At 43.6% G+C, this 27,644-nt stretch overlaps 1 protein-coding gene across 2 annotated transcripts in view; it reads left to right on the top strand.

Annotated features, from left to right (window-relative positions):
• Nucleotides 1–673: 673 nt before the first annotated feature.
• Nucleotides 674–27,644, top strand: part of nt5dc3 (5'-nucleotidase domain containing 3) — a 48,970-nt gene continuing 21,999 nt past the window's right edge. Inside the window, exons 1-8 of one of the 2 annotated variants that reach the window (XM_084335387.1) lie at nucleotides 674–1,028; nucleotides 3,905–4,089; nucleotides 4,874–4,948; nucleotides 5,055–5,110; nucleotides 14,545–14,635; nucleotides 14,765–14,902; nucleotides 22,864–22,924; nucleotides 23,140–23,242. In XM_084335387.1, the coding sequence (XP_084191513.1) occupies nucleotides 734–1,028; nucleotides 3,905–4,089; nucleotides 4,874–4,948; nucleotides 5,055–5,110; nucleotides 14,545–14,635; nucleotides 14,765–14,902; nucleotides 22,864–22,924; nucleotides 23,140–23,242 (1,004 nt within the window). In that variant the 5' untranslated portion in view covers nucleotides 674–733. Of the gene's footprint in view, nucleotides 1,029–3,904; nucleotides 4,090–4,873; nucleotides 4,949–5,054; nucleotides 5,111–14,544; nucleotides 14,636–14,764; nucleotides 14,903–22,863; nucleotides 22,925–23,139; nucleotides 23,243–27,644 lie in introns of those variants that run through there. The other variant, XM_084335388.1, reaches the window with a different exon arrangement.

Below are 27,644 nucleotides of genomic sequence, written 5' to 3'. Positions count from 1 at the left end.
TGTACAGTGTCCCACCCCACCAACCCAACCACCTCCAATGTACAGTTCCCCCCCACCCACCTACCCTCCAATGTACAGTTTCTACGTCAAATGTATATACTCTCTTTTCTGGACTCTTTTGGTATCACAAACAGTACTGTATTTGCAAATCTGATATATCATAAATGTATAGATGTAGCAGTACTGTCTATCTGTATGTCGTGTATGTCATATATTATGTTATGATGAATTGAAAATGGGGGACCCTGATGTAAACAAGAAGAAAGTCTTTCTCTGGTCTGCATGCATCCCCTTAACAATTGTATGTATTGAGCTGTACTGTACTGTACCCATTCTGCAATCTGTTAATAAAGTTTTCAACCAATCAATCAATCAATCAATCAATCAATCAATCAATCAATCAATCAATCAATCAATCAATCAATCAATCAATCAATCAATCAAAACTCTAAGCATAACCCACTTCGAAAGAGGGCCAAAGCATAACCACTTTGAAGCAGAGAATATATATGTACAAGGCGGAAGAGACCCTTCGGCGCTAAACCAATCAGAGAGGATCTTCGCTGTACGCGGCTAGCCAATCAGAGAGCGTCTTCGCAAACATATGCTACGGGGAAAAAATCACGCCGGGGGTACCTCAGTTTCCACACAAGATCCAGAGAAGAGACCCGCATGCAATCCTTCAGCAGCCCACCGCGACCTACACGAGGGTTACAACCCGAAGAAGAGAGACATGACGTCCTTGTCATTGTCCCTTTCGACTCTTTTAAAGAATAAGCATGGTCTGCAGAATCTGTTTGTTTTCTGCAATGCTCTACATACGCAGGGCTCCGTCAGACGATCGATCGAGGCTCAGTTATGGAAACAGAATTGTTGTGCCATGTCCAGGAAAGTGTTGTTGGCACAACAACAAGCCCCTGGTGCCAGAAACGCCACTGCAACCATGTGCACCAGCTCCTCAAGTGGTCAAGATATGACTAATAACTGGCTGTGGTCGGTTTACAACGAGACGAAACAACAAACAGAAGGTATGAATATCAGTAACAGTCAGGTTTGGATGTAATTTCATTGGGTTGCCATTGCATTAACCAGTGGCGGACTCAGACTGTTTGAAGGTGAGCAAAAAGCTATGCTGCGTCATGTGTGGTGAAATAGTCTTCATCATTGATTAAGATTAACATTAGAATAACATAGACAATCCAGATTAATAGTATAACCATACCTCTATGATAAAAACACACGGGGAACAATACACATTTCAAATGTTTATTTCACCACTTTTCTTGTCATGGTGTTTGAAAAGTAGATTTATCATGGTGTTTGAAAAGTAGATTTATCATGGTGTTTGAAAAGTAGATTTATCATGGTGTTTGAAAAGTAGATTTATCATGGTGTTTGAAAAGTAGATTTATCATGGTGTTTGAAAAGTAGATTTATCATGGTGTTTGAAAAGTAGATTTATCATGGTGTTTGAAAAGTAAATTATCATGGTGTTCGAAAAGTAAATTATGGTGTTTGAAACTTAGATTTATCATGGTGTTTGAAAAGTAGATTATCATGGTGTTTGAAGGCCGCCCTAAACCATTGCTGCAGTGGTACATTTCTTGCTAAAGATATCAGTGAGGAATATAAATATTTGGGAAACAACATTTTAATATGGTCTGGATTGAAAAAGAGTGAACCTATTCTTTAAAAGCTATTTACAACATATATTTTACAGGATATAAAACAGTTTAACAGTTAAAGTTCATTCGAGTGCCGTTGAGCTTCTTCCTTTCTCTCTCCTAACTCTCCTTCTCTCCTCCCCTTCTCTCCTCCTGTCCTCTCCTTCTCTCCTCCTGTCCTCTCCTTCTCTCCTCCTGTCCTCTCCTTCTCTCCTCCTGTACTCCCCTTCTCTCCTCCTGTCCTCTCCTTCTCTCCTCCTGTACTCCCCTTCTCTCCTCATGTCCTCTCCTTCTCTCCTCCTGTCCTCTCCTTCTCTCCTCCTGTACTCCCCTTCTCTCCTCCTGTCCTCTCCTTCTCTCCTCCTGTCCTCTCCTTCTCTCCTCATGTCCTCTCCCCTCCTTCTCTCATCCTGTCCTCTCCTCCTCTCCTCTATCTCTCCCTCTCTCTCCCTCCCCCCTCTCTATCTTCCCCATTCTCTCCATTAAACTTAATATATTGTACCTGGATACTGGCTGGATCAGTGGGATATTTTTATGGCAACAGGAGTGGAGAGCATTCAAGTTATTTGTTGTTGTGTCGTTTGAATAATTTCTCTCCCTATCATCATTTTCATCCTCGCTTTCTTTAGCATCTCCATGACTGTCTTCATCATCATTTCTCCATAGCATCATCTGCATTCTCTCTTTCTTCAACTTCTTCATCATTTCTCTCCATAGAATCATCTGCATTTTCTCTTTCCTCCACTTCTTCATCATTTCTCTCCATCATAGAATCATCTGCATTTTCTCTTTCCTCCACTTCTTCACCATCTCTCTTCCTGATATCATCATTTCCCTCTTGAATATCTCCATCTTCATTGTCTGTATTGTCTTTATCTAAGGTGGAACAAATAATATTTGTTTTATAATAGTAATATAATTGTACTGTACTGTATATAATATTCATACTGTAGCCTACAATGTTATAATTGTATTATAAAACAATATGTCATATAGCACTACCACCACTAGCCCTCTTGCCTTGATTGGAATAAAAATAGTCTATGGTTGGTCAATTTAAATGTTAAGACACATTTTTCTGTCCAAAATAAGCATTATTGACCATGTTACCACCAGATTCTCAGTTATAATCCAAACTATGGCTCTGTGAGACAAGCTTGTACACGTAGCTAGTAGTGAGGACTTACAAATACATACCTGTATCCTTATCTCCTCCCTTACTATTGTTGCTTTGGACCAATTATTTCAAAGAGAAGCTGCTTTTTAATATTCTTCCGATTTCTTTCTCTCTTTGGCATTCTGTAATCATAGAATATAGGCCAATTCTAAACCCACTTTTAAGTTTACTACCACTCTTAAGTTAGCTTTAAAAAGCAATTCACACTGAACTTTAAAGTGCTATGGGTATATTTTGTGCAAATTATCCTAACATAATTGTTACACTTTATTTCTAAATTAAGAACACAGTTTAGCATAGAATCAGCTAAGCAAGGAAGGTACCCATTTAGTTAGCTAGCTACAGTAGTAATACAGCTAGCCTACAGTAGCCTAGGCTAAAACATACTGCCATCAATAAAAGCACTTGCAGTGTACATTAGTATTTAGTAATGCATAATTGGTAAAACAAACTCAATCTTTGCAACTTCAAAGAAAGCTTGCTGTATAACCTACCTCACACACAGCAGTAAGATGCAGGGTTACAGCTCAGACTGCATTAAGCCCTCTGGCATCTGAACATTCAAGAGGGGATGTGTCTAAAACTGGATGGAATATTGTAGTGACGGGGCTGCTCAGTTGTGCCTCAAGTTATGGGTTAAAGGACATACAATTTTTTTGTATCCTAGAAAATAATTTAAACAAGAAGATACTCAAACTGGATAGAAACAAGATTCTGTACCCCCGCGTGTAAATATATTTGAATATGAAGCAATATAGCAGTATAGTCTGATGTAGGCTAATACCATAAAACAACATTATTCTCTCTACCAGAGAGAGCGCTTCCATTTCATTATCTGACAATACAATGACATCACTAAGTGTTGCTACATGAATCAGCAACCCCTCTGCAGGAGTCTCCTATTATCACATAACATTTGTGTTATAAGCCGCCATGTATTTCTTTTATTGTAACAGATTGTATTCTCAACTAGCTTATAATAAGAATAACCAATACAACATTGTGATCTAGCAAAGTAACCACAAGTAATCTTTCTCTCTCCTCTCCTCTCCTCTCCTCTCAGACTTGATCCCAGAAATATGCAAGGACTCTGTCAACCCTGACACCATCTTCGCCAACAATGAGACAAGCCTCCAGGATATTGAGATCTATGGTTTTGACTATGACTACACCCTGGCCTTCTACTCCAGCCACCTCCACACCCTCATCTTCAACAAGGCGCGAGACATCCTCGTCTCAGAGCACAGGGTGTGTGTGTGTGTGTGTGTGTGTTGGCTCTGTCTGTCTGTCTGTCTGTCTGTCTGTCTGTGTCTGTCTGTCTGTCTGTCTGTCTGTCTGTCTCTGTCTGTCTGTCTGTCTGTCTGCCTGTCTGTCTGTCTGCCTGTGTGTGTGTGTGTTATTTCAACTCTATTTTGTTAATGTTTAAGATCCAGATATCACACAATATGACCAGTCTATTCACAGTGGCACTGTGCTGTTCTGGTAATTATTGTAATTGGACAAAGCACAGAACAGGATAGTGTCCAACCAAACAGATTCTGTGCTTGCCATTACATAATGTTAGTAGTATAAATTAATTACATGCACATCAAACACTGTTACTTAAAGGGGCACTTCACCAAAAAAAACATGCTGATTTATTTTGCACATAATCTCACACATATCTAAAAACCCTAACTAGTTTTGCATGCATTCATTTATTTGGACAGTTATTGGGAGTAAGTTTGAATATGGCCACCAGAGATGTCATCGGGAACATTGAATCCTTGTGTTGTGTTAATAACAGCTCCATGAAATGACAGCAACACCCTGTGTCTTATACGGTAGGGACTAACCCTACCTTATCATTTCATTGAGCTGTAATTAACACAACACATGAATAAAGTGTCCCCAATGACATCACCGGTGACCATGTGTGCAAAACGGTTGCACTGAGTTGTTGGATGTGTGTGACCGTGACGTATGGAGTTGTATAGTACGTCTTCTTCCCTGTAATCCTAACATTTATTCACCTGACTTCTTCTTGGCTTAGTACCCAGAGGACCTGCTAGAGTACGAGTATATCCCCAATTTTGCGATCAGAGGACTACACTACGATGTTCAGAAGGTGAGAATGGCTTCACATAATTGTTTTATTTTATTTTTAAAATCAAACAAGTAATGCCTTGCTGGTTGTTTTCCTCAGCGTGAATCATGAATGTCATTTGTCCTAGGCGTTGTTGATGAAGATAGATGCTTTTCACTACATCCAGTTGGGAACCGTGTACAGGTATCTATGCACGTTGCTACTCCATACACCTCAGGCACCCTGAGTTATTTCTCGCTAATTGTTACGACCCCTGTGTGTCTAAGGGTAAAGGGCTGTAACATAACATTTGGTTGACAGAAAAGATGGACCACGTTTGTAAACAACAATGATATTTATTGGTAAATGCAAAGGAAGCACATGTAGCTCAGGGGTGAGCCCAGGCCAAAACAACAAACAAACACCACTATACTCCAAATAAACACAATCTAATCTATGGTAAAAGAGATTACATTACCTAAACTACTCTTACCTAACCAAAACAGGAGAAAACAATGTCCAAAGGAAATGGCAGCTCACCCCATCTGTGCTTCCTGAGAAAGAGAGAAAAACACATTAATTATACAGAAACAAAAGCAGAATATATACAAAAACAAACTATAACTTAACAATGCTCTCTCTGTGGCCATACACACACAAGGAAATTACTACCACGCCAAAAGGCCAATAAACAAGATGCAATACTGTCAAAGTTACAGGTTTACCAAAATCACAACATGCCTAGCCTCATGCCAGAGAGAGAGAGACTGAAGGGAGAAAACCATGTTTTAACAGGTGTGGGGTGATCCATGATTGGGGGGTGTGGATTGAGTGTTGGAGTCTGGAAAGCCAACCACCAATCACTGCTGTGTTGCAATAATGGAAGGATTGGCCTGGCAGGGACCAATGGGGAAGGGAACAATGGCTGGAGGGAGGAAACAAAATGGAGAACACACACACATGGAGACACACACTGGGGAATATATACATTGGGATGTAACACCCCCATACATAAGACAAAAAACATGCCTACATAAACTACCAACTAAACATGTTTTTTTTTCTTCTTTAACAACGAGATAACATCCCCGAGATAACATGCACTCCAAAACAAAGAGCTATGAAAAAAACTAGCAGCAACATAAAACGAGTCCACAGCAACATAGACCGAGTAGACAGAAAAAATAGATCAAGTCGACAGCAATATACAGTAGAACGAGTCGACAGCAACAGAGATTTCAACTACGAGACAGAGCATCCGCCAACACATTATCAGACCCCTTCTTATGCTTTATGCTGAGGTTATAATTTTGCACTATGAGCGCCCAACGCATGAGGCGCTGATTGTGGTTGTACATCCGCGACAGAAAAACCAATGGGTTGTGGTCGGTGTATACTACCACTGGTAATACGCTCGAACCGACATACACCTCAAAATGTTGCAACGCATACAACATTGCCAAAGTCTCCTTTTCAATAGTGGAATAGTTTAGTTGATGTTTGTTAAATTTCCGGGAGAAATAACAAACCGGGTGACTGACACCATCGTGATCTTCCTGTAATAACACCCCTCCAGCTCCCACCCCGCTGGCATCCACCTCCAGCTGGAACGGCAGGGAGAAATCTGGAGCAGAGAGAACAGGGGAACTGCATAAGAGAGCTTTAACACTATCAAATGCATTTTGACAATCAGCTGTCCAAATGAATGGTTTGGACGGGCTACACAGGCTAGTGAGAGAAGTGACGACAGAAGAAAAGTTCCGGCAAAAACCACGGTAATACCCAGCCATCCCAAGGAATCTACGCAATTCCCGCCTAGTAGTAGGCACTGGAAAAGTTGTGATTGCAGATATTTTTGCATCCACCGGACGCACTTGGCCTTGTCCTACCTGCTTACCAAGATAGGTAACCGTAGCCTTGCCGAACTCACACTTGGCAAGGTTAAGGGTCAGGGAGGCTCCAGCTAAGCGGTCAAAGACAGTTTGCAAGGTTGTCATGTGGTCACGCCAGTTGGTCGAATAGACAACCAGGTCATCGAGATAGGCATTACAATTTGGAACACCAGCCAGGACTAGGGTCACCAGTCGCTGGAAAGTGGCCGGGGCATTACGCATTCCAAAAGGCATTACAGTATATTGCAAAAAATTGTCAGGAGTAACAAACGCAGAGATTTCCGAGGCACGGGGGGTCAAAGGGACCTGCCAGTAACCCTTTAACAAATCTAGTTTGCTAACATAGGTGGCAGATCCAAGGTTGTCAATACAATCTTCCATGCGGGGCAGTGGGAAGGAATCAGGCACGGTGACAGCATTTACCTTTCGGAAATCAGTACAAAATCTAGGAGTTCCATCCGATTTGGGAGCTAACAAGCAAGGTGAACTCCAGGGACTGCAACTTGGCTTGGCTAAACCATGTTTTAACAAATAGTCAACCTCCTGTTGCATCATGGCCCTCTTGGTGATGTTAACACGGTATGCATGTTGCTTGATAGGCACAGCATTGTTAACTTTAATATCATGGGCCAATACAGAAGTACAGGAGGGAACATCACCAAACAGAGCCATGTAGGCCTGAATCAAATTTGTGATGTCCTCTCGCTGCTCCTCAGGTAAGTGTGCTAAGTGAGTGGGCAGGTTCAATAACATCTCAGTGTTGGACAATCTAGCACCCTGATGGGCTGCATTGCGCAACTCCAAGCCATCTACGTCCTCACCACTAACGTCAGGAGAGTCCGGAACTATTGGAGTTGAGGCAACAGCAGAGACGGCCAGTCCGGCTGTCTGGTCTGAGGTCTTCACCTGCACACTATCTCTGGAAAAATATGGTTTAAGCATATTGATGTGGCAAACACGAGAGTGACGTTTACGATCAGGGGTGCGAACCACATAGTCTGTATCACTTATCTTCTTGTCTATTGCATACGGTCCGGAAAAACGAGCGGAAAGAGCAGAACCAAGGATAGGTAACAGGACTAGAACCTTATCACCTGGCTGGAAAGATCGAGAAACAGCTTTCTCGTCATAGTGCCGTTTCATAGTTCTCTGGGAAGAAGAGAGCGCTTCTTTTGTGAGAGAGCACGCCTGATGCAGTCGCTCTTGAAACTGGCTAACAAAATTTAGCACATTAGTGGGTGTGCTGGCACCCTTTGACATGAACCGTTCTTTAAGAACTTTCAGAGGCCCTCTAACAGTGTGCCCAAAAACGAGCTCAGCAGGACTGAAACCAAGAGACTCCTGTATGGTCTCTCGCGCAGCAAATAGAACAAGGGGGACACCCTCATCCCAATCTTTCTCTGTGTCTAAGCAATATTTACGCAGCATGGACTTTAAGGTCTGATGCCAACGTTCTAGAGCCCCCTGAGTTTCAGGGTGGTAGGCACTGGACACTATATGTCGGATACCCAGGGACTGTAACACTTGCTCAAATAACCTAGACAGGAAGTTGGTGCCTTGGTCCGTTTGTACTACCTTAGGCAGTCCAAACGTGGAGAAGAACTTCGTCAAAGCCTTAATTATTACAGGCGCCGTAATTCTGCGAAGAGGGATAGCCTCAGGGAAACGGGTGGCGGTACACATTATTGTCAACAAAAACTGATTGCCGGCTTTGGTCCTTGGCAACGGACCAACACAGTCAACTATGACATGTTCAAATGGTTCACCGACCGCTGGTATAGGACAGAGGGGAGCAGGTGGAATTACCTGGTTTGGCTTTCCGGTGATCTGACAAGTACTACAGGTACGACAGTACTGTGCTACATCGGACTTCAAACCGGGCCAAAAGAAATGTTGAAGTATTCTGTTGTATGTTTTAGTGACTCCCAAGTGTCCAGACCAAGGGTGGTCATGGGCCAAGAACAGTACATGCTGACGATAAACTGCAGGGACAACAATCTGATAAACAGTGCTCCAGTCTGGTACCTGATCTGGTAGCCCTATCTCCGATTGTGCATGCTCTGCCAGTCTAGTACCATGGGACCTCCATGTACGCATCAAAACTCCTTCCTCCACAAAATAAGAATGCAACTCTCTCCTCTGTTCTATTTCAAGAGAAGAGAAACATTTTGCAAGAGAAGGGTCAGCCTTCTGGGCAGTAATTAGCATTTCACGAGTAACGGGTAACTTCAAAGCGTCGGAACTAGTTACAGTTGTCTGTGGGGGTACCTTACTATGAGTCGGTGGTTTGTCAGCGGTATCAGAAGTTGGAGCCAGCAACTCCTCCCTGACAAAAGCTGAAGCAAAAACAGAGTCAGACAAATAAATTTCATCACCTCTCTTTTTCAATTGAGCACGAGTGACAACACTTGCAGAAAAAACTTCAGGGAAGTTCTGTGACAAGTCATCAGGCAGAGAATCTGTGTCTGGGTGATCCAACACTTCCAGCACAGCGTTCACCTGTCCTCCAGCTAAATCATTTCCCATGATAAAGGAAATGCCTTTAACTGGCAAGGAAGGTCTCACCCCTATTTTAAAGAAACCAGTGACCAAATCAGATTGTACATGAAGACAGTGTAACGGGGCTGGCACGAAACCCATCTCAATACCTTGAACTAGGACACTAGAACCACAGGAAGATTTCTCAGACAGAGGTAGTACATCAGAGAGGATAAAGGATTGTGAGGCTCCAGTATCTCGTAAGATCTGAACTGTACACTGATCTTTTGGATCCCCTGTCAAGGAAACTAAACCCTTGGAAGTAAATGGCCTGAAACAAGGATCGAGAACATCCTGATCATTGTGCATCTGTTGATCGGAATCAGGTGCCATTTTAATCAGACCAACCCCTTTGGGTTGCCTAAAGTTCTGAGAGGACGGTTGCTGCTTACGTTTCAATGTTAAACAGTCAGAAATAACATGACCAGATTTATGACAGTAGTAACATGTCCGCTCCTCTTTTGAGCGTGGAGGTGACATTCTTGGTCGGGGGTGTGTGAATTCTGAATGGTTGGGGACAGAAGGTCTCTGAGAGAAATCATGGGGGGGAAACGAGTCACGCCTATCAACAAACACAGTTTTATGGGTTAGCGCAAACTCATCAGCTAATACAGCAGCTTGCTGCAGAGTGGACACTTTCTGCTCACTCAGGTAAATTACAATACGCTCTGGCAAACGATTCTTAAACTCTTCTAATAGAATGAGTTCTCTGAGAGAGTTAAGATCTGAGGCCTTGCTTGCTGCACACCATTTATCAAAGAGAGTTCCCTTCTCTCTAGCAAACTCTACAAAGGTCTGGTTGACAGCTCTCTTGTGACTGCGAAACCTCTGCCTATAAGCTTCGGGCACAAGCTCATATGCACGAAGGATGGCAGCCTTCACAGTATCATACAATAGACTATCTTCTAGGGAAAGTGTTGAACAAACCTCTTGGGCTTTACCAGTCAATTTGCATTGAAGCAACAAAGGCCAGACCTCTCTTGGCCAGCGCAATGAAGCAGCAATACGCTCAAACACATTAAAATAAGTATCAACTTCTGTCTCTCGGAACGGAGGCACCAAAGCAATGTGTTTACTTATATCAAAAGTGTGTGATGAATAAGCTGTGGAGGAGGACATACCCGGGCCTTGTAGAGGAGTCGGTGTAGCAGAGTTGGATCCACTCTTTAGGACTTCCAGCTCCAACCTCCGCAGTCTGAGCTCTTTTTCCACTTCATGCTCAAGCTCCAACCTACGAATGTTAACAGCCCTTTCATTTTCTGCCTCAAGCTCCATTCTACGAAGCCGATACTCCGCCTCACGTGCTTGTGCCTTCTCCTGAGCCTCCATCTGGAGACGGGCTATTCTAACCTTGACCTGGGCCCCTTCTCGAGACCCAGTTGACACAGGAGAGGTCAAGTGAAAATGTGGCAATGTGACGTTCACACCTGCCTTTTCAGCACCCTGGGCTTGCTCCTCAGAAGGCGGGGCTTCTGTAGGTTCACCAGGAGGACTTGCATGTTCATCAGAGACCGCAGGTAAAACAAGCGTCCCCTGCTCCAACAGCTTATCTACCACAAGACACCTGATATCCTGTTTAAGATGCTTTTGTTGAACCGAGAGTTGAAAATGTGTGGCAATCTCCACTAAGTCTGCTTTGCGGCAGCTATCTAGCGCTTCCCAAGTAGGATTGCTCAAGAATTTCCCCAGATCAAAAGTACTAACTGCCATTATTTTTTTCTTACACAAATGCCATTTTTACACAAAGTAATTAATAACTATACAAGTGTAAACAAACACAGTTCACCAAATCCATCAACCAACAATTGAACACGGGTTACAAGATCCAGGCAGAGCCCCCATTTATGTTACGACCCCTGTGTGTCTAAGGGTAAAGGGCTGTAACATAACATTTGGTTGACAGAAAAGATGGACCACGTTTGTAAACAACAATGATATTTATTGGTAAATGCAAAGGAAGCACATGTAGCTCAGGGGTGAGCCCAGGCCAAAACAACAAACAAACACCACTATACTCCAAATAAACACAATCTAATCTATGGTAAAAGAGATTACATTACCTAAACTACTCTTACCTAACCAAAACAGGAGAAAACAATGTCCAAAGGAAATGGCAGCTCACCCCATCTGTGCTTCCTGAGAAAGAGAGAAAAACACATTAATTATACAGAAACAAAAGCAGAATATATACAAAAACAAACTATAACTTAACAATGCTCTCTCTGTGGCCATACACACAAAAGGAAATTACTACCACGCCAAAAGGCCAATAAACAAGATGCAATACTGTCAAAGTTACAGGTTTACCAAAATCACAACATGCCTAGCCTCATGCCAGAGAGAGAGAAAGACTGAAGGGAGAAAACCATGTTTTAACAGGTGTGGGGTGATCCATGATTGGGGGGTGTGGATTGAGTGTTGGAGTCTGGAAAGCCAACCACCAATCACTGCTGTGTTGCAATAATGGAAGGATTGGCCTGGCAGGGACCAATGGGGAAGGGAACAATGGCTGGAGGGAGGAAACAAAATGGAGAACACACACACATGGAGACACACACTGGGGAATATATACATTGGGATGTAACACTAATAAACAATAACAACGGATGCACTGACACACTGGTGTGGGATATCATGCCGATATCAGGCAGATATCAGGCTAAAACAGACAGTGTTGTGGGATACCAGCCTGATACCGGCTAAAAGAGACACTGGTGTGGGATATCATGCCGATATCAGGCAGATATCAGGCTAAAACAGACAGTGTTGTGGGATACCAGGCTGATACCAGGCTAAAAGAGACACTGGTGTGGGATATCATGCCGATATCAGGCAGATATCAGGCTAAAACAGACAGTGTTGTGGGATACCAGGCTGATACCAGGCTAAAAGAGACACTGGTGTGGGATATCATGCCGATATCAGGCAGATATCAGGCTAAAACAGACAGTGTTGTGGGATACCAGGTAGGGCTGAACGATTAATAGATTTTAAATCGAAATCGCGATTTGCAATTAGCAAATAGCTAAATTATTATAATTTTTTTTTAACATTTAAAATAAATTTAACCAGGAAGTCCCATTGAGATACAATATCTCCTTTGCAAGTTGTTGTTATTGTTGTAGGAACGGTTTGGGAGAGGGAGGTAAGGGGTTTTAGATTGTGTGTTTTGTGAAGTTTAGACTTCAGAGAGGGAGAGTAAAGTACAGAAAAAAAGGTACCGTTGGGTACCGGTATCGATTCCCAGGTAAAAAGGAACATTTTCAGGCTCGGTGTCCCGAACAGACCCACCGCATAGGCCAGATGCAAGCCGCATTTTACAATAAACATTCTCACTGATTCCTGCAACTGTTTCTCAACCCAGTAACATCCCCAACCCCCTGTCTGTCATGGTGCCCCTCTCACTGCTATATTGCTTGTTTAGCCCCTTTCGTGACTGTGATGCACGTCAACAGGGGTGCCAACAATCCGCGTTTTGAGCAGTGTTGACCAGTTTATACAAATTATTTAAAATGTTTATTAGCAACGTCAAGCTTTCAAACCATTGCGTTTCTCTGTCCGAAACCCTCGTGCAACGGTGAGTACCCTTTGAAATTTCTTGTATTGATACGATTCCATTATCGATTCTGCTTATCGATACGATTCTTTATCGATTCCCTTATCGATTCCTGCTACATTTATAATTTAAATAAATGTAATTGATAATGCAACAGAACTAAGCTGGTTAGAATAACAACATGCAACTTGACATTTCTGATGGTCATTTATCATTTATTGTTGAGCCCCCATGTCAGAAAAATACAAAAACTGTAAAAAATGTATTAACTATACACTTAAATAAAATAATGTATTGGAGAACTAATTTAATCTATTGAACTGTAGTTGCATTCAACAGGTCGTTATTGCTAAAGAGAATTTGTTAGCAATAACCTACCTGTATAAATAAAGGCCAGCTCAGTGTTCTCTCTCTGTCTCTCTCTGCAATGAGCATGGCTATTTAGCTAGCTAGCGGCTAACATTACTTTACCATGTAAATGAATGACTAGGATGCAAAGCACTTTCAGTTTTCACTGCACACACAAAACCGTCGCAATATCGAGCCCTTTAGGTTTTCCTAGTCAAGGAATCAAATAGTCTGCTATGGCTGCATGCGTGGCGTTAACGTTATTGTTTTTAAATGCGCAACTGTCGGAAAAACATGGCATCGATAAGAGGAATCGATAGTCACAGAGGCATGCGATTCCAGGAATTGGACAATTAGGAACCGGTTCCCAATCGATTCCGATTCTCGATTCCCATCCCTACTCGGTACCACGCCGTCCTAGCAGTTCGCTGAGCAGAAGTGCGCGCACGAATGTGCACACGCGCGCACACAAAAATGCGTTCACAACTTTCACTCTACTGTCGCGCCGTGCGCCAAGTACCCGGCACTTATCACCTAGTCTTTGCATAGCATAACAAAGAAAGAGAAGTGCAAGACCAAAATACAAGCCCTGTGGGGGGTTTGCTTGAGCTGGTCTGTGCACACGCGAGGGAACATGTATGCGCGTGCACGTGGCGTCCAGGCAGTTCTGATATTACGACTGCACCCCTGGGAATAAGGGACTGGATTCACTCGTCCTAACCTTGTTGGCGTGCATCACAGTCACGAAAGGGGCTATTGCTTGTTGTATGTATATTTATATTGTAATAACATATATATATATTGTATGTCTGAAATGTTTAATCCTGAATTCCTTTTCAGCCCCCCCCCCCCTCCCTTCAAGAGGTGGTGTCTCTTGCCAGGCCATCATTGTAAATAAGAATTTGTTCTTAATTGATTTGCCTGGTTAAATAAAGGTAAATTCTTTTTATAACTGGTGTGAGATATCAGGCTGATATCAGGCTAAAACAGACACTGGTGTGAGATATATATTGGGCGGATATCAGGCTAAAACAGACACTGGTGTGAGATATCAAAAAGATACAATGAATGGAAGCGGACATGACCGGTTAGCCTAGGCATTGTCCAACTAACACCACTCCCGAAGGCTAACCGGTCATGTCCGCTTCCATTCATTGTGCTAAGCTAGGCTAACATGCAGCCAGATACTGTAGCTTTCTACTGAACGCACAGAGAGGAAACTGGTATCTATCTTCTTGTCTCTCTCTGGAGAAGACGATAAGCTAATTTCCCCAAATTGGCGTGTTCTTTTAAATCTCTTGCAGGGGTCTTCACCCAGTGCCTGACGAGGAAGTAATTGCCATGTATGATGGCTCCCACGTCCCCCTGGAGCACATGAGTGACTTCTATGGCAAGGTGCAGATCACCGGCACACTCATCTCTAACCTATGACAATACACACACATTGGCGATGGAACCACAGTGTACTGCATGTTCTAACATGATGTCGATCCTCTGAATGCGCTCCGTTCGTTTGTCCCGCAGAGTTCCCACGGACACACCATGAAACAGTTCATGGACATCTTCTCCTTGCCTGAAATGACTCTCCTGTCCTGCGTCAATGATTTCTTCATGAAGAATAACATAGACTATGAGCCAGCGCACCTCTACAAAGATGTGAAGGTAAAATTATCCAAAAGAAATAATTCTCCCTTTCCTGAGTCATTGCTGTGGGGGGGGGGGGGGAACTAGTGGTCTGAAAGGGCCTTGAAATAAAGCCCGAGCCCTGCCCGAGCCCGTGAACTTCAGGCCCTGCCCGAAAATAAGCCTGACTGTAAATAATATTTTAAGCCCTAGCCTGCGTGAAAACCAGAAAAAAAAGTATTATTATTATTATTAAAATATATATTTTTTTGTATTTATTTTTAATATTCTAAACACTTTATATATTAACTTAATAAATAAACAAAAACGAAAATGTCCAATAGGTCTGCCTAAATAACGCATATCACGCTGAAAACTAAGAAGCATTTATGCCTCCCTCCCAGTGCTCGCTTATAGAGCAGCCTCGTAAAACGTATTGAAGGCTATAGAATCTTCTTTGACACACACACACACGACACACAATAGCCTACTCAGTCACTATACAAACAAACAGAAATCAGATTTCGAGCAGAGCAACATAATGAAAAGCACAACAAAACAGGTAGCGACCCAGCAAATAATAAACATCACTCACCACGACGTCAGCAACGCGTTGAACAACTTTAACAAAACTTCGCCAACCGGCTACCGCTACATACATCCAAGTACAAATAAAACGTTCGCCAACTGGCTATATTCCAACACAACCAATCGAGTTGTCCCCGGCCTGAGTTCTCCCTGCGCGCTGCGGTAATTACATCCAAATGTTTCTCTGATGACAGCTTGGCGCAAAAGAGAAAACGAATCTTAAAACGAAGGTTATCCTATAACCCTAGTTATATGAGAGAGAGAAAAAAATAAAAAAAATAAACGCAATAAAAAAAATAAAAAAAAATAAAAAACGGCGGTGCCTGGGCAAGGTTGCAGTGCACTAGGGGGAACCTCATGTTCACCTGCTGGTTAGTCAAGGTGGTGCATGGGATTCAGGCACTGGTTCCCCCGATGAAGGCCAATACATGGGTATCATGTTCTTATCATTTTCCTTGCCATTCTAGAGCAATTCTAGACCATTCTAGAATTCTATATCTACACCAGCCTGCCTTCTCTCCACCCTCCTGTCCAATGGACCTCCACAACCTCCACAGCCTCGGAACAGAACGTTCTCCGGCGCAGCCTCCCAGGCTCTGGAACTCACAAACCCAAGACATTAGTCGAAAGTCATGGAGAAAATAGTCTACGAACAGGTCGAAAAGTACCTGGCGGAAAAAAACCTAATCTACGAATTCCAATCTGGCTTCAGAACGTCCCACTCCACTGACACATGCCTCCTCTATTTGAACGACCACATCAAACAAGAGGTGGACGCTGGCAAATACTGCGGCATGGTCATGCTGGACCTACAAAAGGCCTTCGACACTGTCAATCACTCCATTCTAATGGACAAGCTAAAAGCAATTGGTTTTGATAGCCTATCAGTGAGCTGGATGCAATCCTACCTGGAGGGGAGAGAACAGATGGTAGAGGTAAACGGTACTCTATCCCCCCCCCTCACAGTGAGCTGTGGTGTTCCACAAGGAAGCATACTAGGACCGCTACTCTTCCTAATTTATGCAAATGACATGTCGTCAGCCTGTGACTGCAACTTGTTCCTGTTTGCGGACGACTCAGCCCTGCTGGTCTCTGACAAGAACAAATTGCAGGTTGAAAAAACCCTCAGCACGGAACTAGGCAAAATCTGCATATGGCTCGCTGATAACAAACTATCATTACACATGGGCAAAACAGAGTCCATTCTCTTCGGTTCAAATAACAAACTCAGCAAGACCGACGGCTTCTCAGTTACAGTGGGTGACAATATTGTCACAAGGAAAGACGAAATTACCTACCTGGGTTCCATCCTAGAGGCAAATCTTTCCTGTGACAAAATGGCATCCAATGTAATAAAAAAAGTCAACCAACGAACTAGATTCTTGTACCGGATCTCCTCTCTGGTAAACAAGAATACCCTGAAGACTCTGGCAGGAGCACTCATTCAAGGGTACTATGACTATGCGTGCACCTCATGGTACCAAAGCACCTCAAAGGCGCTTAAAACAAAATTACAAACATCACAAAACAAACTGGTCAGACTACTACTTGACCTGAACCCCAGAACCCACCTCACCCCTGCCCACTTTGCCAACCTAGGATGGCTTAGAGTAGACGACAGAGTACAGCAACTTGCAATGGGCCTGGTCTACAAGATACACTATACGACCGGGGTGCCCATGTACATGTCAAAATACTTCCCAAAGGTCAGTGAATACCACAACCACTACACCAGAGGAAGCTCAACAAATCATGTTAAACCCAGATTCGGCTCAAACAAGGGACTAAACACGTTTCGCAATTATGCCACAACAATGTGGAACGCCCTACCCAAAGCTGTAAAGGAATGTGAATCCCTGCCCACATTCAAAACCGCCCTTAAAGAGCACCTACGGGAGGCTGCAATTCGAAACTGGCCACCGTAAATGCCCAAAACCCCCACCACCTCCTAATAGACAGTCTCCTCCCCACCGCATTTATATATTCCCTCCCCGCCGTATGTATATTTCCCTCCCTCCCACCCACCCACCCCCTCCTAATGTACAGTCCCCTCCCCATCATATGTATATACTCTGTCAGGATCTAGGGGTAACAGTACTGTATATTTGAATACCGCCTATGTCACAAATGTATCAGTACTAAATACCTATATGTCCCTATGCCATAAATGTCATGTATGTTGTGTATGTCATAAATGTCTATATGAATTGAAAATGGGGGACCCTGATGGAAACAAGACAAACGTCTTTCTCAGGTCTGCATCCCCTTAACAATTGTATGTATTGAGCCGTACTGTATTGTACCCATTCTGCAATCTGTTAAATAAAGTTTTCATTCATTCATTCATTTAGGGACTCGGAGTCTGTCTCCATTTTTCAATCCCGTCTCAAGAACCATCTCTTCACCGTTGCCTTCTCCTAGACCCCCCCCATCTCTATCCTTGTGTATCCATTTACATTTACATTTAGTCGTTTAGCTGACACTTTTATCCAAAGCGACTTACAAATTGTGTACAACAAGTCAGCAGGAGGGGTAAGTGGTGTTGTTCGTCTAGCAGTGCCGAACTTAAGTGCTTCACTCTTAACTCAATGGCTGCCAACAACGAGTATACTCGTTATAGGCCGCCAATCGTTGGACGCCAACAACAAGTATACTCGTTATTGAATCGTTATTACTTTTATTCGCTATTTCCATTCATAAATCATCCAGGTAGGCTGTGGTACTGTGTGGCAATGTGTCTGAGACAGCAACGGTCCAATACCGCCGCCCGTTGGCAGGGACCGAAACTAAAGCCCGCCGCCCGCCAGGGGCGCTCAGTTTTTACCTTTGGCGCTTGACACTTAGAGGGCTGCCCGCCGTGTGGCGTGTAATCGATCAAGTTCATAACGATACTCTTATTTTGAAAATCTGTGCGGGTCTCATTTCCGCCCCAAGCGCATCTCCAGTCATAATATCGATGGCTCCGGCAGTTAGCAACATTAAGCTCGTATGATACTCTTATTTTGAAAGAAACCGTGGCAACGAGTCATATCCGCCCAGCCCTGCAGCGGGATACTATTGGCTAAGGGCTTCTGCTCGCAGTGCTCGTGTCAACACAGGCAGTCTGCTCTAGTCTAGAAGAGCGGACCTCCATGAGCTACCGTTACTGTTTAAACAATGACCCAGTCAACTATTCACTTTTAGTTTAATACATGACGAGGCATTGTCTAACGGTATATAGCTGGCTAGCTACTGATAGCTGCTGATATCAACAAATGCTCCAGCAATAGTCGACTCGAGTGCATAATACCTCCGTTCCCTCGTTAGCTAGCTCACGTTAGCTAGCTCACGTTAGCTAGCTCACGTTAGATCTATCTGTCCCAGTAAACTAAATTGTCTTAACGTTATCTACCGGGCTAGCAGTAGCTACAGATAGCTCCTGATATCAATGTCTTATAACATTGATTGAATGCGTATTCTAGCTGAGGGCATGTTGAATGTGATTTGACAAAAGAACTGTAACGTTATACCAATAGGGTCCAGCTGCATCGCCGGAGAATCCTTGCATGCTGAATGTAGGGTCTAGCTCAGACCTGGGCATTGTACGGCCCGCGGGCCGGATACGGCCCGCGGGATGATTCTGACCGGCCCGCGAAAGATTACATGATAATAAAAAAAATAAAAAAAAAATAAAAAACATATATTTTTTTAATATATAATATATAATATAATAATATAATAATATATTAACTTTTTTTTTTCATGTCAACGTTCACACGCACAATATACGCTTACCTAGGATTTGACTTGATTCAACAACAAAGCAGTCGGGGCAAGCCAAAAACGGTCAAAAGTGTGGTTATTTGAAGTTTGGATTTCTTTTTTCACAACTGAGGTAGGTAGATTACATTTTTGGAGACTAAAGTACAGAAAAAGGGTACCGTTGGGTACCGGTATCGATTCACAGGTACCGGTACCGTATCGGTTCAAATGTGAACGGTACCCATCCCTACTGAACACACAACTGCAGGGCAAGGGCATTTTTGCTCATGAAATGCATAGCCATGTGAAAACCTTCATAACAAAGTTGCAATTAATTTCAAGGCAACTAGGCAGCAACAATCTCAAACACATGAAAATCCTGAAAGAAGTCAAACCATCAGCTGATCACCGGCACAGGTACTCATCCATGTTGGGAGCACTGCATGATGAATTTTCAAGGCGTTTTCAAGATTTCAAAAAGGTTGAGGATGAAATGCAGCTGGTTTCCTCTCCCTTTACCTGCAGTGTTGATAGTGCACCCACTGATGTTCAGCTTGAACTCATTGACCTGCAGTCTGATTCACTACTGAAAGAGCACTTTAAGTCAGCATCACTGCTAGAGTTCTACTCTGCTCTCAAGGAGGAGAACTTTCCAAACATGAGAAGACATGCTCAGAAGATGTTGGTTCTCTTTGGATCCACCTATATGTGAACAGACATTCTCAGTCATGACGTTTACCAAGTCCAGGTACAGATCCTCTCTCACTGATGAACATCTGGCAGCTGTGCTTCGCATCTCCACCTCAGACATGCAACCTGACTTTGATGGACTTGTTAAAGCTCAACAGAGACTGGATTTATCACACTGAATGAAAAAAAAAAAGAGCTGAAGAACACTAAAATGTGGAAATATAACAAGTGAAATGGGACACTTTTTTTTGCACAGTTCTGAAAACATTAAATGTTTAATATAGGCATGTAAAGTAAAAAAGGCTACTGGGACACTTTTCTTTACACAGTTCAGTGACATGTCTTGTTTATTTTGGCTATAAGATGATGTGATGTCTTTAGAAAGCTAAGAAAATCCTTGTTTCAATAGTATATGAAACTCAAAATAATAACTTTATTTGTATAGCACTTTTTCATACATGCCCTTTGTTATTAATGTTTCACATTTTGTTTATCATTTTGGAAATAAATTCTATTTGAATAAATGATATTTTTGAAAGCTAACCTCACCTTTTAATTGCCAAATAATAACATACACTATTACCAGGGGTCAAAACAATGCCATTTACTGCTTTTGATATAGAAATAAAATGTATATTATGCATAATTGAGTTTGGAATTTTGGCCCGGCCCTCCAACATATTTTCAGTTGCTCATTCGGCCCCCCGGGAAAAATAATTGCCCACCCCTGGTCTAGCTGAATATAGGGTCTAGCTGCAGGGCCGGAGAATCCTTGCTGGAGCTGGAGGCTACTCAAGTATACACACAGACAGTGGAGCTGTTTGCAGATAGCGAGCATTTTGACTTATTGCGTGGTGGCGATGTCTCGCAGATAATACAACTACAAGTATGATTATATAATATATATTTTATTTAAATTTTTTTTTTATATAAAATATATATATATTTTTTTTTAATCAAAAAAGAATTGGCAGGTAAGAAATATGCTTGGCGGGTAGATTCTTCCCATCTACCCGCCACTGGCCGGTGAGTCAAAAAGTTAATTTCGCTCCCTGCCTGTTGGTATGTGGGCTGTGGCCGATGTCGCACTTCCTTTCTGACTCTGTGTATCATTGAAATTCCTCCGGGCGCAGTTTTTGAGTAACGTGGACCGAGGGGTATATCCGATCGCATTGAATCGCGTTCGGGATGCCAGATTCATTATGCTGTTGGGGGTTATGGCGTGGGCCAAATGGACATACGATCTAGCAGATGGCAATCAAATAATTGGAATATTCTTTTTGGAGTCTCATCGGCCACAGGTAAGAGCAATTTACCGTCAATTTCAGCTTGGTTGCCCATTGTTTTCATAGCCATCGCCCTGATCAGCGTATGCTGTTGTACTAACGAATGCCGTTATTGACAATCAATTAATCAGAAACGACCCCCCCCCCCCCCTTTCATGCATGCATGATGGAACATAATATACCGATCATATGCATTTGAATTTTTTATTGTAGCGTGTATACGGACGAAATGCCAATGGATTAAGTATAATATGGCTTGCAGGCTATTACTAGCCTCCCAGGAATTACCCTAGACCACTCTAAAACCATACTTATATTCACCACGGTATAAAACGAGAATGTATGGATGGAAAAAATATTCCTTTTTCACATCTTGAACGATAGATACTCTATGTCAAATGGGCCATAGTATTGCATATATAGCTATAATATTTAAATAGTTATAGCCCTGCAAACAAGGTGAGCGACTCCCACTGTTTACAGCACTGGCGGTAGCTACTACAGGATGAGGCTAATGCGTGGCGTCCAATGAGTTAAGTGCTTCACTCTGAGTGCATAGTAGTCCGTATGTTGTTTGTATCACTACCACCACCCCTTATTCTAAAGTGACCTTGAGTTCTAGAAAAGCTATATAAATCAAATGTTATTATTATTTGTATTATTAGAATAATAATCTTAACGAGACAGAATGCATTGGACCATTTTTCTCTGGATCTTCCCTTTTTTCGACAGATTATGTGTTTACACTCGGGGTGTAAATGTATTTAAATGTTTTGGCCTTTGAGTATGTGATACCGGCATACAAAGAGCACCTGTCTATAATATACTGAGGACCCACTGCATCGCCTTGTTCTCATTATGTGATTAATCATATGAATCCGTTCACATTAGATGTAAAGTGTTAATATATTAGTATGTTTGTGCCATGTTGTGCCTCTGGTTATTTCGAGATGGCGAGAGGAGAGCAGTCATAATTTTAGCTGTGAAAACTGGCATCTAATTTTAGCGCATTGAGTTGTCTGCCTGCCACCATCTGTGTCCGCTCTCTGGTGGCGTTCTGCTACCTCAGAGGGAGAGGCAATCAGTGCTGCGTTCTCCCTCCGAGGGCAGCTGTCAAGCAGGTCCTGTCTGCTCAGTGTGACCCCGAACTGCTTCTGACAGAACGCTGTCATGAAATGAAAAGTCCCCAGGACTCACTCCTCCACAAGAGGCCCTCATATATCTACTGAACTACACTTTTTCAAAGATGCTTGCCTCCCAACCCTCCACACTCATCCCTTCCACCCACCCCACCCCCCCTCTCTTACCCCTGTCCTGATCTACCACGGAGTGACTGACCCTTTCATTCTTGACCTTCCACGAGTCATACATTGGAGAGAGTCTTTCGGCTCGCTAGGCTTTACTTGGGACCGTGCCGTTTTTGTCAGGGAGCGAGAGCTCTGACACAGGCACACGTTTGAACTATCGAGAAAGAACCCGTCCAAAACTTTGTAACTAAACCTCAAGGACTTCTTCTCTCATTTGTATTCAGCGATGTACTCATTGTCACACAAGCAATTTGTCCTCTGTGTTTTCAAACCCTTCCGTTGTTATACAGAACAAAGTGGCGTTACTCAGGCTGCATGCTAACATGGTGTTCCTGTGCAGTCTCGACTCGCCCCGGCTGAGACACCATGTGCTCCTCTCTCTCCACAGGAGGCCATCAGAGATGTTCACGTGAAGGGCTTCCTGTACCGAGCTGTGGAGGCGGACATCGGTAATAATTGCAGCGTAGCATTGAATGCTATTTTATTTCTATTACTTTGTGTGAGGCATTGGGATGAATAGATGAATGGGACCAAGTCATTGCTAAGTTCTTATCTTATTTCTTAGAGATAACTTCTGGAATTAATTGTTAATGGAGATAATACAGAGTTGATAATACAAATCTCTCTCTCTTTCTGTGTGTCTCACTCTCTCTCTTCTCCCCAGAAAAGTTTATTTGCTATGGTGAGCACAGCCAAGCAGTTCTGAATAAGTTAGCCGAACATGGAAAAAGGATGTTCCTCATTACCAACAGTCCACTGGAATTTGTGTGAGTTTGTCTTAGATCTTCATATTGTATATACTGCTGTGGCTCGAATACATCCCACATTGTATGACTATAGATGAGGTTAAAGTAGGGGTGTAACGGTACGTGTATTCGTCCCGCGAATTTACGGTACAGGCTTCACAGTGCGGTACACGCAGCCATATGAAGAATATGTCTCATACCACTAGGTGAAACTAGGGTTGCACATTTGACAAATCTATGCTCAATATCGTACGGTTATGTATATAACCATAGTTATATGAGTATAGTGACGCTCAGCGTCATAGTGCAATACTCTTCATATCCAGTATTGAACTGAAATAAATTCTCACATGTACCTTTACCTACCATCATCTGTCTGGCCACACCCCCATCCGCTACCTACATAAGCAGGGGTGTGGCCATACCATCTCAATCTTTCACCACAAGGCAAGATCAAGGGGTCCTCAGTGAGTCCTGACGCTGAGCGTCACTATACTCATATAACTATGGTTATATACATAACCGTACGTTATATATCGTATAGCTCTGCTCAGCGTGATAGTGCAACACATGAGCTGAGCAGAGCTGAGCTCGACAAATGTACCCGCTGAGGCCCCCCACAACCATCAGAACCGGGGAGGACCCGAGCCCCCCGAACCCCCCTAGCGGAGGACGGGGGCGTCGGGTCCGACTGCGCGAAGAGGAGACTTCAGCAACTCAACGCACAGGGTGAGCAGACCGTGGGGCGTACCCACGACTACACAAACGCACAACCCGCATGCCACTAGGGAACGAACGGAAAGGAACAAACCCCCGTTACCACCCGTAATATCACGGGGTCAAGAGAAAGCCCAACCCCGTGGCAAGGCCGTAGCAGCGGAGCGCGAAGGAGGACCCAGACCCAGAAGGGACTGGATCCCCCCGGAAAAAGGGGGCCTGGAGAGGCCAATGACGCCACAGCATCGAGACCTCACCAGGCGGTCACTAGTGACACCGCCCCCCACATCGCCAGCGTATTCGGACAGGGCCCATCCAAGAGCAGGTGTAGCACTTGTGTCACCTACTTGTAACAGCTGTTTGCCACGGGCACAGTTCTAGGTACGAAACGAGGAGAGGAGTAAATATGCACAATATAAGAACAATGACCAGAGACAGAGTTATAATAATAACCGGAATTTATTAAATGCGCGCTAGCTAGACATACAGACATATAGTAGTTCAAGGTAATAGTTGTTTGAAGTATCCCTTTTAAGTTCTTTCTATAACCTCTCCTTTAAGGAGGGTTAGTTCAATATCAAGTCCTAGATTGATTAAATCAACACATTAGGTTTGGTTCAGACGTCTCTGAGGTTATCTCTAGCTAAGCTAGATTCAAGGTTGGATATTAAACGTATCCTTTTATCATCAGTAAACTCTATTTAAGTTTATCATTTCACCAGGTAAGTGTTTAAACATATTAATTTAAACCTTTAAATGTGCAGGAACGCAAGTACCTTAACAGGTGAAATGCTCCTTTAAACTCTTCCTTGGAAGGTGTAACACAACAAAAGTACCATTTGGAATATTCTAGGTTAGGGGAATGCAATTACCTTTTTAGGTGAAATTACCCTTTAAACCTTCTTTCTTTACAGGAAAATCATCAGTGATTCAACCATAATCAATGTCATCAATACTCTAGGGTTATGGGAATGCAAATACCATTTTAGGTGAAGTTACCCTTTAACCTTCTTTCCTTACATGAGAACCATCAGTGGTTAGAGTAGCAAATTAAATCAAATACAAAAATACAATATCAAAGTAACAAAAGGTGAACTGGGCCGAAGCCTTGGAATGTCCTTGTGCTCTTGTTCAATCAGTTCAAGTTCTTATGGTTCAAGTTCTTATGGTTCAAGTTCTTTCAGTTCAAGTTCTTATAGTTCAAGTTCTTATGGTTCAAGTTCTTTCAGTTCAAGTTCTTTCAGTTCAATCCTACCAGACTGTTGAAGCAACGGGGACTGTGCAACAGGGGTATTCGAATCAGGCTTGGGTTAGCCTTGAGCTATATCAGAGGTTCAATGGGTTGGCTCGCCATCTTGTGTCATCTAGCACACCGCCTCCTTCCCTCATGGGCACACGTGGAGATGGATGGACTCCTGGGACTGCTCCCAGAGTAGATTGGAGTGCTGGGGTATCCTATAAAACCTGGCCTGCGTGTTCGCAGGCATTCGGAAAATAAAAGCTTATTTACCATTTTTATCAAATCACCATCTTTTCATCTAATTTCAGAATGAATAATCAACCAGGCTACCGTTAGCTATGCTAAGCTACAGCAGGCCGTCTCATCACTGCACGTGGGAATGTACACCTGTCCTATGCTAAGTTAGGCTAAAGTGCGTTAGCATTTGGGACATTCTCCACGTTCATATTAAACTCTCAAAACATTCAAAACGTATATAAATCTTGTTCCTATCATAACAGCATATCAATACAATTATAAGTGCTTCTGAAATGGTTCCTTCCCAGTTTCCATTTAACCATATTGAGCTTGGGGCAATTCGTGTATGACTCAGACTGAAGCTAAACTAACGTTATTAGCATTGTAGCATGAAGCTAACACTCGACAATTGAATAGCACACAATATTGATTTACTGCAACGCTTCTTCGGTTTTGCAACTGGGGGAATCTTCTATAACTGTTTGATAACTGGTTTTATCATACTATTATCTATTTCGGCAGCAGCAACCTAGATGCTGTCTCTCTTTCTCCGTGGGTCTGAGTGTCTGCTCTGCGCAGCGTGAGACTGTAATGTGAGACGCTGCATCACGTCATGACGCGGATTAAAGGGCCATGTTGTAATTTAAAGGGCTGGTACCCAATAATATCAACTATGTTCTTACATAATAGCCTTAACTATTCAGGTCCTTATAACTTAAATAGGTACGTATCTGAAACCTGGGTTACATCGGCCCTTCCCCCCTATAGCATGCCGCCTAGCTCACTGATCCTGGTATACTCAGGCAGTCACCCATCCAAGCACAACCCAGGCCTGAACCTATACCGCTTCCGAAATCGAACGAGATCGGGCGTGTTCAGGTTGGCATGGCTGTAAGCTCGAAGCACTCAAGAGGCTACACCCACAGCGGGAGCAGGCAGCGCACCGGGGAGACGACCCCCAGAAGAGGTCGATCCCTCAATCCAGGCAACAGGCACTTCACCTGAGCCTGGAGCACTGCGGACTAGACAGGCGCCAAAGGGGTCTGCTGAAACAGCACCCCGGCGGAAGGGGCGTATGCTGGTATTGTTGTGCACCATGTCACAGCCTCCACAAAACCCCCCCGACTCTCTAGAGGGGTCGAGGCAGAGAAGGCTGACACGATTGGCAGACGTCATGAAACGTGCGGGGGCACACTCAACCGGCCTAACCCGAGAGTTGACTCCGCTACCAACACACCAGGGAACCAACCACCCCCTTGGTTCAAACATGAGGTGGTTGTTCCTATAACCCCTCAAGAAAAAACTCCAAAACACAACTGCGGGTATACACTGGCTATACCGCAGTACAAGTGTTTCAGTTTTCTAAACGGGGTTACCCCAGGCCTACGGGTCGACGAAACAATTTCGGACCGGTCCCGGCGGACCAGGACGTACACAGGGATGCCAGAGGAGTTCCATAAGAATCACCTCAATAGCCCTCTCCCAGCCATGCTTAATCAGGAGAAGAGAGGGGCGAGAATAATGGAGAAGGACCAGGCCCCCTTAGCGCAGCGCAAGGTACAACACAACATGGACCAAGCAACAGTGAGGGGTAATACGTAGTAACACAACCACGAACATCTCCATAACGTCAAACCCTGCAACACCCGGGCCGACCCGCCATTTTCCCCCCCGAAAAAAGCACAAGTCCCTCAGGGTACCAGAACAGCAGATCTGCGTCCCCGGCGGACAACGGGTTAACTGACCTGGACCGGCGCGACCAGAATCAGTCCTGTGCCCTATTCACGCCGACATCCCCAACCCTAGGAGGGGGGTAGGTACGAGTGTCGATCCAAAACATTATAGAGGGCGCCAGCCAGACGGTCCCTTTCGTACCGCGCTTGGTGGCCCACCCCAAGGGCGTGAGACCCCTCTACCTATGCTTTGATCTATTCCGTTAACATCCCCCAGATATGAACGAGAATTCGTCGAGACAACACTCCATCCCAGTTGCCCCATAAAAACGTTGTTTTAATGATGAGCAACCAAGGCGCGCAAGCCCAAGCATGATTCCTATCAGAAGCACCCAGGGCCAGCACTATGTACAGTACACGTCGAGACCCAAAACACATCAATGGATAGTCTAACAAGACACCAGATACCGTTCCTCCAAGCCGCCTGGGAGAACGACAAGAAGTTGCTTTTTTATTTTTATTTTCTTACAGAAAAGAAAAAATACGGACATGTGTC

This window comes from Notolepis coatsorum, assembly GCF_963971535.1.
Source record: "Notolepis coatsorum genome assembly, chromosome: 18".
Taxonomy (NCBI): domain Eukaryota; kingdom Metazoa; phylum Chordata; class Actinopteri; order Aulopiformes; family Paralepididae; genus Notolepis; species Notolepis coatsorum.
The sequence above is the reverse complement of the archived record's forward strand: the minus strand, read 5'-3'. Positions and strand labels throughout refer to the sequence as shown.